The sequence below is a fragment of the Ascaphus truei genome, chromosome 19, assembly GCF_040206685.1.
Source record: "Ascaphus truei isolate aAscTru1 chromosome 19, aAscTru1.hap1, whole genome shotgun sequence".
In the NCBI taxonomy this organism is placed as follows: Eukaryota; Metazoa; Chordata; class Amphibia; order Anura; family Ascaphidae; genus Ascaphus; species Ascaphus truei.
In genome coordinates this window covers 37,094,941-37,108,361 of record NC_134501.1, presented here as the reverse complement: position 1 = coordinate 37,108,361, position 13,421 = coordinate 37,094,941, and the positions used below count along the sequence as shown (strand labels likewise).

Sequence of the window (13,421 nt, the reverse complement as noted above, 5' to 3'; positions counted from 1 at the left end):
ACTTTACAACACGATTATTGGTATCTTAAATACTTTATTGTACAATGCATACAATTGTACATTATTTCTAACGCGATCCGCTTATAGCGCAATGTGATTCTTTGGACCCCAAGCACAGCGTTATAAGGTGGTTGAGCTGTATTTGCTAAATTTTCACAGAAAGAAAGGATGGATGATGGATATTTCCTGAATGGTTGCAAAAAATTGGCCAATTCACCCCATTTTTGTTAAATACATAATTAGGTAAAAGTATATTGAAATTTGTACCGCATTTAAAAACAAAACCCCCAGCATGGCCTAACTTTGCACCTCCCGATTTCTCTATTGTTGTTCGTAGCTGGAATATTTAGCCTTCGAGAGCACTGGGTTATTCCATCGACATTATTTCAACCGTGTAAAACATGTTGGCCCAACAGAATTATGTAATCGTTTGTTTCGGACATGCAAAAAAAAACCCACGTATCCAGATCTAAAAATCTCTATATTTTAGCTTTATTTGAACAAGTGCATTTTTTGAAGTGTATAACCAAGACACGCTTTTTATTTGTTTAACGCATGTATGACTCAAGTTCTAAAACAGTAGCTGAGCTCTTACATTTGCACACGCCGTGTTGACAGAGTATTTCTCTAGAGATTGCCCGTCAGAAAAGTGAGATGAATAATTGCTTTAAGGCCATTCTGTCCGAGAGCAAGATCCTCAGATGAACAATCACTGAAGAATACTCTCGCTCCCGTTCTACAAAAAGTACTTCTCGTAAAGGGTGTCAGATGCAATACTGGCCAGGGCAATGAAAATGGACATTGCAATATTGAGGAGTGAACAATCCGTTTGGTTAATGACTTGATCACAGTAGAGCTATTGAAATTACTAAACACTCTTCCAACACACAAGTGTTGTATTTGCTATAGTAATAAAAAATATACTTGTTCCGCTTGTGACATCTACAAATGAACTAAAATGTGAGGGAAAGAAGGTCTTAATCCTTATTAACACTGTTTTTAATGTATTTGAATTCAGGTTCACATGGGAACTCACATGTGGAACAGTGCGCCTGCACGGAGGGGGAGAAGACTTTCTGTGGATGGACCAATGGCTTTTCTAGGAGGGAACCCAGTGAAATTCCCAGAGATCTTCCAGAAGGATTTGGTTGCACGGGCAGGGAATGGGGACCCGTCAAGTTTTTGGAACCAATATGCAGCGGCGCTCTCGAACGGATTGGCCATGAAGACCAACGAGATCTCAGTTATTCAAAACGGTGGCATTACCCCAATGGCCGGGAGCCTGGGTAACGGAGGAAGTTCACCCATCAGCGGCTTGACCGGAAGCCTGGAGAAATTCCCAAACTCTGAACCCAACGCACCTCTAGCTGGTCTGGAGAAATTGGCGAGCAGCGAGAACGGGACACCCTTCAGATTTATGCGTTTTGTGGAGGACAGCAAAGAAATTGTCACAAACTAGAACAAACGTTCTCAAGAACTTACCTGAGTAGCTACAGCCAGCGATTTGCTTTTTTGTTTTTTGTACAATGTTCAACTTCAAACTAGAGTTTTAAGTGTGTATTTATTAGTGATTATAACTTTTTTGCTCTGCGTACCAATGCAAGCGTTTTAATTTTGGTCTCCTCCTGAATTTTTGAACTAAATACTAATCGACTAGAGTTCTGTAAACCTGCTATAACATTTATGGCAATTGCAAGTCTAGTAGTTGATTTTTTTTTTTTGCATTAACTTATTTTATATATATTTTAGGTAAACATGGCCCCTGGTGTTTGATGCAAAAAGTAACATTGGGATCTGTATTTTACTTTGTCTGTATATAAGTGCACATTTTTAAGGGAAAATTCATTTCTCATCCGCGACGATTTGGGGCCGGGCGGAAAGACGACTCCATTCTGGACTGTACGTTTTGGGATTCACAACAAGCTTCAGTTTATCTATTTTTTAACGCTCCAATGAAAAACCCCGCTTTTAAAGGTTTTTTTTTTGTAGATTTAACCCTTTCAGTTTCCGATTGTCGTGCTTTTACGCGTCTCCGCTGTCGATAGGTTTCCGTACGGTAACAAGCACGCAGATTATTAGATGCGAAAAAAATACAAGAAACTGGTGTTTTGGTAATTGCGACTGACACTTTTTTTTTTTTTGCCTGGTAGGTTTATTCATAGTAGAACGTGCTGGAATTTTCCGATTTGCTGCTAAAAGTATAAAAGTATAGCATCTTGGACAACGATCTGTGGGGAAGGAAATGTAGATGCTCTTGTATATAAAGACGAAAATGACAAAATATTCTCTTTCATTAAAATGTACATATGTTCCTTCGACGCAGAACCAAGCCTTCTGTTCTTGGGTAGAAGAACCCGGGTAAATGGTGTTGGAATATTTTGTATAGGGGGTGGAAATGGACGGCTATAGGTACTTTCTTTTGAAAGTTGAACAAGTCCAGTTTTGTTTTACCGTTTATTACTGACTCATAGCAGAGATACTGTAAATTCTACTCGCGTCATCAAATACAACAATTTTCCAACAGACGTGGTGTGTGTTTTTACATTGGCCTGCGCTGGATGCTAGGGGGATTTGTAAAGCGGCTGATTGCAACTTTTCTTTAAGTTGAGAGATCCCTTTGCGATGCATTTTTATTTTTTTGATCCGTTGCTTTGTTCAGAAGATGGAAACGGTTGAAATGGAGGTCTCCCCAGAGTCCAGTGCGGTCTCAAGGTTAACATGGAACCCCCTCTCCCCTCCCCCCCAATAAAGGTGCTGATTTTGCTATGGGAGACCGTAGATGCGATCTGAAGTGATGGCGGATGGAAAGGGCGGCACTCCTCCCCCTTTTGTTCCCGTCACAGGTAATAGTGAGGCCCCTCTGGCACTCAAAAGGTTAAACTACTTGCTTCCATGTTTATAAAATATTTACAGGGGCAGCGCTTTTTAGCGAGTCAAAAATAAATAAATGAAACAAATGTGTAATATTTCCCCCCCACCACCACCACACACCCCCACCACACGCACACACCTCCCCTCCCCACCACACACCCCCACCACACACACATCTCCCCTCCCAACCACACACCTCCCCACCACATGCACACACCCCCACCACCACACGCACATCTCCCCACCACACACATCTCCCCTCCCAACAACACACCTCCCCACCACACGCACACACCCCCACCACCTCCCCTCCCCACCACACACCCCCACCACACACACATCTCCCCTCCCAACCACACACCTCCCCACCACACGCACACACCACCACCACCACACACACATCTCCCCATGAAAAGATCTGATGAGCCTTAAAGTAAACGTCCCTAAATGTAGCTCCCTGTGTGTGAATCCGTGTCTCTTTTCTACCTGTCCCGTTTTCTATCATTTGACCGTTCTTGTTCTTTCCCTTTTTTCTCTCCGGCTAAATTATAAGCACTGCATTTTGTTTAAGCCAAAGAAGGATTACATTTTATTTATTTATTTTTTTGTCCAACTTGCATACAGTCGGACAAAGGACTTGTAGGTAAATCTGGTAAAAAAAAAACCGCTTCAAAGCATTTAGTCACCACGGAGGCAATACATGGTACAAATGTTTAAATATTTTGTATATCATTTTTTTTTTATGGCTTCGATAACCTTTTATATATCCCGTTAAACATGCCTCTGCCTCTCTAGAAGGATTTAATTGCCTTTAAATGGTTCTACATCTGGTTTATGCAGTTGATTTCTGAAGGTTAGTGCAGCAATGTTGTATGACTTTCTGTCATATTATATAGCCACTCAGGTGGTAGGTTACCAACACGGAACACCACCGCCTTCACTGCGCACAGTGCAATGATTTCCCCTAATGTAAGCACGTATTGTTAATTTAACTGCAGCCCCAAGGAACATGTTCCATGCAGCAGGCTTATAAAGATTAAAGGGCTTTCTTTGCATGTAAAATCTACCCCAATAAAGCATCTCTTAGTGGTAACTGCTATGTAGATAAAACAATACATATATATTTTATATGCATTGGTTTGATTTTCATTCCTCCCTGGCCCAAATAAGCATATAAAAGTAACTACAAAAATAAGTATATAAAATATGAAGGGAAGAGGTATCTTAAATACAATTCTACTTTTAAGTGTAATTAAACAGGTAAAAAAATTGGTACTTTTTAGCGTGAAAATGGCTGGTGCTACTTTCCCGCCGCTGTCGTCACCCTTACAATGCCGTTTTTTATCCTGTATCCCGAGTGCCGGCTGAGAACGTCTCCATTTAAGAAAATGGGACTGAAATCTTGTCTGCACCTGGAAAACCGGTTTCCCGTATAGAATGTGACCAGCTAGTCCAATGATTTCCACTGGCGTTCTGATGGCCTACAGGGGAGGGGGGAGTTTAAAGCTGGTTATAGGAGAGGTGAAAAGTTCAGTTGGCTTGGGCCTCCTCCCCATGTTGGCAAATGCAATGAAAAAAGGGTCCACTTTTGTCTTTTCAACAAGCAAAACATTTGTGTGTGGAGAGGACAAATCTTGAAGGGGTCCCCTGCAGTTTCTTTCTTGTGTGGTCAGCTGGCTGGATCGATAATGACACTGAAACGCAAATCGGCTCCTGACACTTCTCCGGTATGGCATTAGAATTTGCTATTCACAAAGGCTCAGATTGTGGAGTGCCCAAGGAAAGACAGGTGGGGTAATGCATGGAAATAAAATCCAATGGATCAAAAGTATGATATGAACCCACCTGCAGACATGTTCTTTACATCCTGTGGCTCTGTTGTCCTCATGCCAAGTGGAAGAGTTTTTTTGTTTTTTTTTAGTGTGTTTTTTTTTTGGGGGGGGGTGGGAGGGTCCTTATTGAGCTAAAGAAAGTAGATTACACAAGTGATATTAATCTATTGTGTGACCCTACGAATATTGGTCCCCATGCCCAAGACAAGCGAAGGGATGCCGTTCTAGTTCTTTTAGTAACCATTTAAAAAATACATACGAGAGCGATAGAAGGCTTTGTGTAGTGGTTAAGGTGTTGGTGTTTAAAATGTACTGTGGATTTCTCCTGGGTGACATGTAATGCTATTACACCATTTAAAAAATGATGGTGAGATCAATTGGTTAAGGTGTTTTGGTATTTAATGCACTTTTCTTTACACAGACTATAGGTTTGAGACTGTCCACCTGTAACTGGGAAAATATCTGTCTACATTTCAGGTTGCTAGACCAGACGGGCTGCTAATGTTCCGCCACGGAGGTGGCTGCATGAGTGTATTTATAATATACATGGAAAGCCTTGTGGGGAAAAAATATCTATTTGAAAATTAAGACATGTTCTAGTTGCTTAAATGGGGATCCCTGTGAAATGTAAATGTTCAAATTAAACTGATTTACAGATTGTAAATAAGCAATTAAGCAGAAAATGCTTATAGGGTAAGAGGATTGATTCTGTTGCGCATATTTACATGGTTCGGAGTGCTTGGTTCTCACTAGACGCGGCTCATGGAAAAATGGATTTGTAGAGAAATATTTTGCATTTAACTTTCACACCATAATAGTCTTAATGAGTAGAGGGCGGCGAATTTGGGGGCCAAATTTGGATCGGACGGTTCCTTTTGTCCGTGGATTTCAGCGACGCAATCTCAAAAAGGGCGATTTTCACAATAAGCTGATTTAAAAAAAAAAATATTATTCTCAATACGCTCCGGATTCCGCAACCTGTGGGCGGATTTGTAGAATCCAATCCGCGGATTCAGCAGTAAGAATTCGCCAACGGATTGCGCAATCCGCGGATTGGTTTCTACAGATCCATCCACGGGTTGTATCCAATGGCGGATCTTGATCCAAACCGACCAAATCCGTTTGCGGATTTTACACCGTGAAACGGGTTGTGATGGGCAACATTTGAAAAAACCTGTGAAACAGATTTGGGCAGATTTGCCCGTCTCTACTAATGAGCTGATCTTTCGTCTCTAATGCAGGTGTCTCCGACTCTATCCCTCAAGGGCACCAACAGGTCAGGTTTTCAAGATATCCCTGCTTCAGCACAGGTGGCTCAATCCATCTCTGCTTCAGCTCAGTCTTCGGCTGAACCACTAATTGAGCCACCTGTGCTGAAGCAGGGATATCCTGAAGACCTGTAGGTGGCTTGAGGGCCGGAGCCGGAGAACGCAACGCAAGGGTGGATTTCCGAAAAGCTGAGCCCTTGCATGTCCCAAACTTTGCATCATGATAGCGTTTCTGTTGTAGGACGGCTCTGGACGCACTTGGCAGTGTCAGGCATAAGAAGATTGATTGAACGTCTATGGAGAATTGTAACCATCATATAGTTATTCGGTTTACAAGTATGGTTTCTAAAACAGCCCGTATCTCAACAACATCTGTTTAATCATTTTATGGGAATGTGAAACAAAATGCCTCTCTCCCCCCCCCCCCCCCCCCTTTGTGCTGAAGACAGACTGGGCGTTTCCTTTGGCATTTCTTAATTACATTTGGTATATTGAGTTTGCCATAGGTTTAAATATCCTTTATGTTGTTATAATGGTCTAAATTAGTGATGGTTAACGTAATATTTTTGGAGAGAGAAACTAGTGGAGGTTAATAGAAGTTAGACTGTTTGTGTTTTTTGTGTGTGTGTATATATATATGTGTGTGTGTGTGTGTGTGTATACTGTATATGTATCTGTACCGTGTTAGTCAAGCTTAATAATCAAAAACGAATAGACAATACCATTCTGTGGCTAACGAAATGCTTACATATATATGTATATCTGTGTGTGTACACATTGTTTATGTATGTGTAGATTAAATGTGTGTATACGGTGTATATGTATAAATTAAATTAAATACAGTATATACACACAGTATGTATAATATATTGTGTGGGTGATATATATATATATGATAAAAAAATATATATATACACTGTAAATATTATACATACTGTGTGTATATATTTAATTTATACATATAGTCTGTACACACATTTAATCTACACATACAGTGTGTGTGTGTATTTATTTGTGTGTGTGTGTGTGGGTGTATATGTATGTATAACATTTTTGTTGTGTACAGTATATACCACTTCCCCATCATAAATCCTCCCATCTAATCACAATTATCCAGAGTTCTGTCCCAGTGTTTGATATTGCTGGGTGTCCTCTGTCTTGATTATAATTGATTGACTTTAGCTAAATGGGGAGAGTGTTTCCTTAATGAGTCTAAAAATCTATACCACATTTGAAAGTTCTTTTCTTTCTTCCACCTAACACAAAAGCTGAAAGGTAGATACTCCCAACCCTCTACACTGGACTGGCTATGGACATCCTTTGCTTGGATCAAGCATGAGGATGAGTTAAAAAAACAAAACAATATCCTAACCCCCCTCCCTCATTACAAATTATCTTGGAAAAATAAAAATCTTAATTTACATTTTTCTCCCCTTTTCTTATCCAAAAGCGGTGATCACTAATCTATTTATCTGATGTCATTGATTTAGTTGAGTGAGGTCCCCCCCCCTATTGATTTCCCAGAAAGCTGTACAGGCGATAAACAACTTACTTATTTAACATTAAAAAGAGAAGATGCCAGTTTTTTTTTGTTTGTTTTTTTACATTTTATTTACATGCGATTCCTCTTTGCCTGGAAACGTAGCCCATTAAAATAACTGCATTGGGTTTATTTTAGCGTTGGAAACCTTAGAAATGTATGGGCATCCTAAAGAATGTATTTAAAGGGTGGCTATTGTGTGTACAGATATATACCTCTTTTCAACAGCTGCATTTCATTTAACACATCACTGCACTTCCTGTAATGCAGGATCTGTTAATTTGAGCCGAGCAATCCTTTTATACGGAATTTTATAGCTGGCTAAACTCTCAATATTTACAAGATCTGGGGACTAAATGGTGCCTTTCTGATGGGTTCTTTTGTGTCATTGAGAGTCACATCTGGCCATTGAATGGGGGACACTTTTGTGTTGAAAGGAATCCTGCTTCCTGACACTTTTAGCAAAAGATGAAATACCTAAAGAGGGTTCTTTTCATGTTGATTCTTTAAACACATTAACCTGGAATCGCTAATTCTTTTCTAGCTGACGAGAGAGATGCAATATATAGATTACACACACACGTGTGTGTGATATATATATCTATTACACATCTATATATCACACACACACACACACACACACACACACACACACACACACACACACACACACACACACACACACACACACACACACACACACACACACACACACACACACACACACACACACACACACACACACACACACACACACACGTGTGTATGTGTATATGTATATATGTATGTGTATATAATCTGTTACGCACGCACACACATCTTTCCCACACATAGATGTGTATGACGCACACATGAATATACACACACACACACACACTTGTGTGTAACATATAGGGAGGTGTGTGTGTGTGTGTATATGTATTCATTCTCTGACACACATCTACATTGTACACATGTGTGCACACACGCGTATATCACGCACACACTATATTATCTTTGTGTGTGTGTGTGTGCACACAAAATGATTCAGATCCTCCTATTAAACCATCAATCCATACATGGTGAATTTATTTTTTTTTCAACTTTTTCCCCCCTTTTTCCAAAATTTATTTGTTTTATAAATCCGTTTTTTAAGCTTTTTCAATTATATACAAAAACAACAATTTGCGTAATCTAAACACTCTGGATCTTTGCCATGCTAATTTTCTGATTCTAATAGCAAAGATAATGAACTAAAACAATCTGTATAAAATCTACTTTCTTTATGTTGCAGCGTATTGTTAGCAAAGGAGATGGGACAAGACGGGAGATTTTTAAAGATTATTTTATTGGCTAAATTGAGCGAGATTAGACGTCTCAAAACTGGATGATGTGTGTAAATTTTAATGTTTAAACAAATTGTGCTGCTTTCTGTTATGAAAACTTATTTGGCTTCTGACATTTGGTAATCAATTCAAAAATATCCTTTTTTTTCCCCACCCTTTTAAAATGTAGTATCATAAAGTGTTTTTTTTATTAGAGTTTAAATTACATATTTCTTTTAAATATTGTAAATAACGCTAGTAATTTTTTCCCAACTTCACCTCCTTTAAATATGGTGCTGAAATATACCGAAGTTTGGCTGCAGAACGACATTTACGAAGCTGTAAAAATGACACATCTACACTTTTTTCGCAGTGGGCTGATAAGGTTACATGAAAGAACCCTTTGCAGTCATTTTGTTCCACGTGCGACTGTCACCATTTTGTATTTTTCACGGTCTGAGGATCATTACTTTTTTAAATTTTATTTACAAACTTAATTTAACTTTCTTAAAGAAAAATAGGTTTCCCGCTCTCTCTTTAAATAAAAAGTAGTTGTACTTTGGACTGCAAATATTCAGACCTTTACTTTAAATATTTTAAAGGAGCAGATGGTCTCCAAAAAAATATGTATCTTCCCCTCCCACCCCAGGTTTGAAGCAGGGGGTCTCTGGAACGGAACCATGTTAATTTCAGTTGCGGGGACCCCCAGCTCCCACAGATACCTCTGTAACAGCTATGCAAATGTCCCTGTCACGCTGGCCAATACGAAGCCGCAAGAGATGACATCACAGCTTCCTATTGGCCCGCACAACGTAGGAGCTTTAAATCCGCCATTATGATAGCCCCAACTAGCCCAGCCGAACTCTCTGGTTTTCTGACATTTTTAATCACGTTTTTTGAAAACTTCGACTTTACCGTGGAGTTTAATGGATGTAGAATTTCTTCAAATTGGACAAAATTACTACTCATTTTTTGTTTTTCCTTTTACCTGAACCGTGCTGACTTCATCCGTGGTACTCCAAACCCCAGGACAGCCCCAGTCCCCTTTCCTGGTTCCTCAGTGATGAGCGGTTTTGTAAGAATGTTTGCCTGGCGGAAAAACAAAATGGCCGTTGGGTCAGACTCACTTCCCTGACCAATAGAAAGTTGATGATGTTGTAAAATCCAGCGGTGATATTTGTTGGATTTTGTTTTCTTTTGTGTCAAAAAAATGGTATAAAAAAAATTACAACCATCTTGGGAACTGATGGCACGTCGGAAGTCGGGGGACCCCCTGTGAGATCTGGGGGTCCCCATGTTTCTAATAAGCATTAAAAAAAAGTTTGTTTCAAGAGGTGGCGGCTTTAAATTTGTAAATAAAATTCAAATATTGCAGTAATTGGGGTGTAATGATTTAAAAAAAAGTAATGGTATCCCCGCTATGGTTAAACTCTTAATTTAACTCTTTCAGTACAACAAAGGTCAAAGTGTAAAGTGACCATGGTTTAAATTCCAGTTTCAGTTCGTCTTGTGACCGTGGCAGTTAACCCTTGATCTCCCTGTGCCTCAGGCACGAAACAATAGATTGTTAGCGCTTGAGGGCATGGATTCTTGCTACCGGCGCATCTCTCTGGCCAGTGCTGCAATCACGGTCGGCACTATGTAAGAAAATATGTTATTAAGGCAAAATAGAGTCACGTGCTTTGAAGTATTGATCTGTTCCGGACACACACTTTCTGGGTCTCCCTGATGTGGACTGTCACCGATTTTTAGGATCTGGTAGATTTTCGTGGCGTCTCACTCTTTTTTCCCCAATAAATCTGATTTTGTTTGGGGGGCGTGGGGGTCTGGAAACCTTCCAATGTCATTCACTGAGGTTCATGGAGATGGATGCCTGTGATGTTCAAGATTTTATTTAACCCTTGGTAAGTGCCGGAGGCACCAGAGTTCGAGAGCCCCTACCTTCCTGTTCAGTGGCTCAGCCGGACGGATCGGGTCTTGCATCCCAAAGGAGAGCAGCATGCAGATCCCCCACCCACCTTACAAAAACGAGCTATGGGAACTAGAGGTCTCCAGAGATAAACGGTGTATATTATAATTCTAAAGATTATAATAGCATGTTCTTGTATAGCACTGCTAGTTTTACGTAGATTTACAGAGCCATTTTGCAGACATATTCCCTGCCCTGTGGAGCTTACAATCTATGTTTCTGGTGCCTGAGGCACAGAGAGATAAAGTTACGTGCCCAAGGTCACAAGGAGCCGACACCGGGAATTGAACCAGGTTCCCCTACACCAAACTCAGTGCCAGTCAGTGTCTTTACTCACTGAGCCGGTCCATTGCTTACTGTAGAAGGTGCTGCTAGTATTCTTATCGCCGGAGGAAACAAAACAGAGTTTAATTTAGCCCCACAAAGTAATTTAAATCTCTATGAAATACCACAGCACCTTCCTGGGTAAGTATTTCGAGAACCTGGAGCTGAAATGAAGCTCCGGAGAACCTCTCTCCTCCTTCTTAATACATTAAATCTTTAACCCTTTTGACTGTTAGAGGGCCCATGGGGCCAGATTGCCATGGCCCCTACCGGCGGTCACGTGACTGCTCTCCATCTTATACTATATTAGTGAAAGCACTGTATGCCTGTCTGGATGTCCGGTGTCCCTAGGGGAAATCTCATTGGTCCCTTGGGCCGCCCGCCCGCCCCCGCACACCTCTCATTGGCCTGAGGCGGAGTGACGGGCCAAAAAACACACACACACACACACACACACACACACACACACACACACACACACACACACACACACACACACACACACACACACACACACACACACACACACACACACACACACACACACACACACACACACACACACACTAGGTAGGGGGTTTTTACACAGCGATGCGCAAACTGGGGCGCATGATTATGTAGGGGGGGCGCGAGCACCTTGCAGGGAAACCTGGGATGCGGCCAGAGCTGTGCACAGGCGCTCCGTGCTGCTGCTTCTATGTCTGTGTCTTGCAGAGGGGGCGGGGCCAGAAGATCTGTGCTGCTGCTTCTATGTCTGTGTCTTGCAGAGGGGGCGGGGCCAGAAGATCCGTGCTTCTGCTTCTGTCTGTGTCTTGCAGAGGGGGCGGGGCCAGAAGATTCGTGCTGCTGCTTCTATGTCTGTGTCTTGCAGAGGGGGCGGGGCCAGAAGATTCGTGCTGCTGCTTCTATGTCTGTGTCTTGCAGAGGGGGCGGGGCCAGAAGATCCGTGCTGCTGCTTCTATGTCTGTGTCTTGCAGAGGGGGCGGGGCCTGCAGAGGGGGCGGGGCTTCTCTCTGCACACAGACAAGCCCTCCTTCTCTTCCTGTCTGCTTCCCGTTTTCAGCAGCATGGGGGGTTGGGGGATCGGAGCATGTCGCCCCCCCAGGTGAAATTGTGGACTGATTAAGTGTGTGTGGTGGTGGAGGGGGGAGTGATTGAGTGTGTGTGTGGGGGGATTGAGTGTGTGTGGGGGGATTGAGTGTGTGTGGGGGGGGTGGGGGGATTGAGTGTGTGTGGGGGGGGTGGGGGGATTGAGTGTGTGTGTGGGGGGTGGGGGGATTGAGTGTGGGGGTGGGGGGTGGGGGGATTGAGTGTGGGGGTGGGGGTGGTGGGGATTGTGTGTGTGTGTGGGGGGGGGGGATTGTGTGTGGGGGGGATTGTGTGTGGGGGGGATTGTGCCCTTTGCCCCCCCTGCCCTTTGCCCCCCCTCCCTGCCCTTTGCCCCCCCCCCCTCCCTGCCCTTTGCCCCCCCCCCTCCCTGCCCTTTGCCCCCCCCCTTCCCTGCCCTTTGCCCCCCCCCTCCCTGCCCTTTGCCCCCCCCCCTCCCTGCCCTTTGCCCCCCCTCCCTGCCCTTTGCCCCCCCCTCCCTGCCCTTTGCCCCCCCCCTCCCTGCCCTTTGCCCCCCCACCCCCTGCCCTTTGCCCCCCCCACTCCCTGCCCTTTGCCCCCCCCACTCCCTGCCCTTTGCCCCCCCCCACTCCCTGCCCTTTGCCCCCCCCCACTCCCTGCCCTTTGCCCCCCCACTCCCTGCCCTTTGCCCCCCCTCCCTGCCCTTTGCCCCCCCTCCCTGCCCTTTGCCCCCCCCTCCCTGCCCTTTGCCCCCCTCCCCCTCCCTGCCCTTTGCCCCCCTCCCCCTCCCTGCCCTTTGCCCCCCTCCCCCTCCCTGCCCTTTGCCCCCCTCCCCCTCCCTGCCCTTTGCCCCCCTCCCCCTCCCTGCCCTTTGCCCCCCTCCCCCTCCCTGCCCTTTGCCCCCCTCCCCCTCCCTGCCCTTTGCCCCCCTCCCCCTCCCTGCCCTTTGCCCCCCTCCCCCTCCCTGCCCTTTGCCCCCCTCCCCCTCCCTGCCCTTTGCCCCCCTCCCCCTCCCTGCCCTTTGCCCCCCTCCCCCTCCCTGCCCTTTGCCCCCCTCCCCCTCCCTGCCCTTTGCCCCCCTCCCCCTCCCTGCCCTTTGCCCCCCTCCCCCTCCCTGCCCTTTGCCCCCCCCCCCTCCCTGCCCTTTGCCCCCCCCCCCTCCCTGCCCTTTGCCCCCCCCCTCCCTGCCCTTTGCCCCCCCACCTCCCTGCCCTTTGCCCCCCCACCTCCCTGCCCTTTGCCCCC

The 13,421-nt window shown here is 44.3% G+C and overlaps 1 protein-coding gene across 4 annotated transcripts in view; it reads left to right on the top strand.

The window, feature by feature from the left end:
* The window catches only part of SALL1 (spalt like transcription factor 1), a 39,433-nt gene extending 36,914 nt beyond the window's left edge, over positions 1-2,519 (top strand). For all 4 annotated transcript variants that reach the window (XM_075577149.1, XM_075577148.1, XM_075577150.1 and 1 more), the window contains one exon: positions 1,019-2,519. In XM_075577149.1, the coding sequence (XP_075433264.1) occupies positions 1,019-1,459 (441 nt within the window). In that variant the 3' untranslated portion in view covers positions 1,460-2,519. The remainder of the gene's footprint in view (positions 1-1,018) is intronic.
* Positions 2,520-13,421: the final 10,902 nt, after the last annotated feature.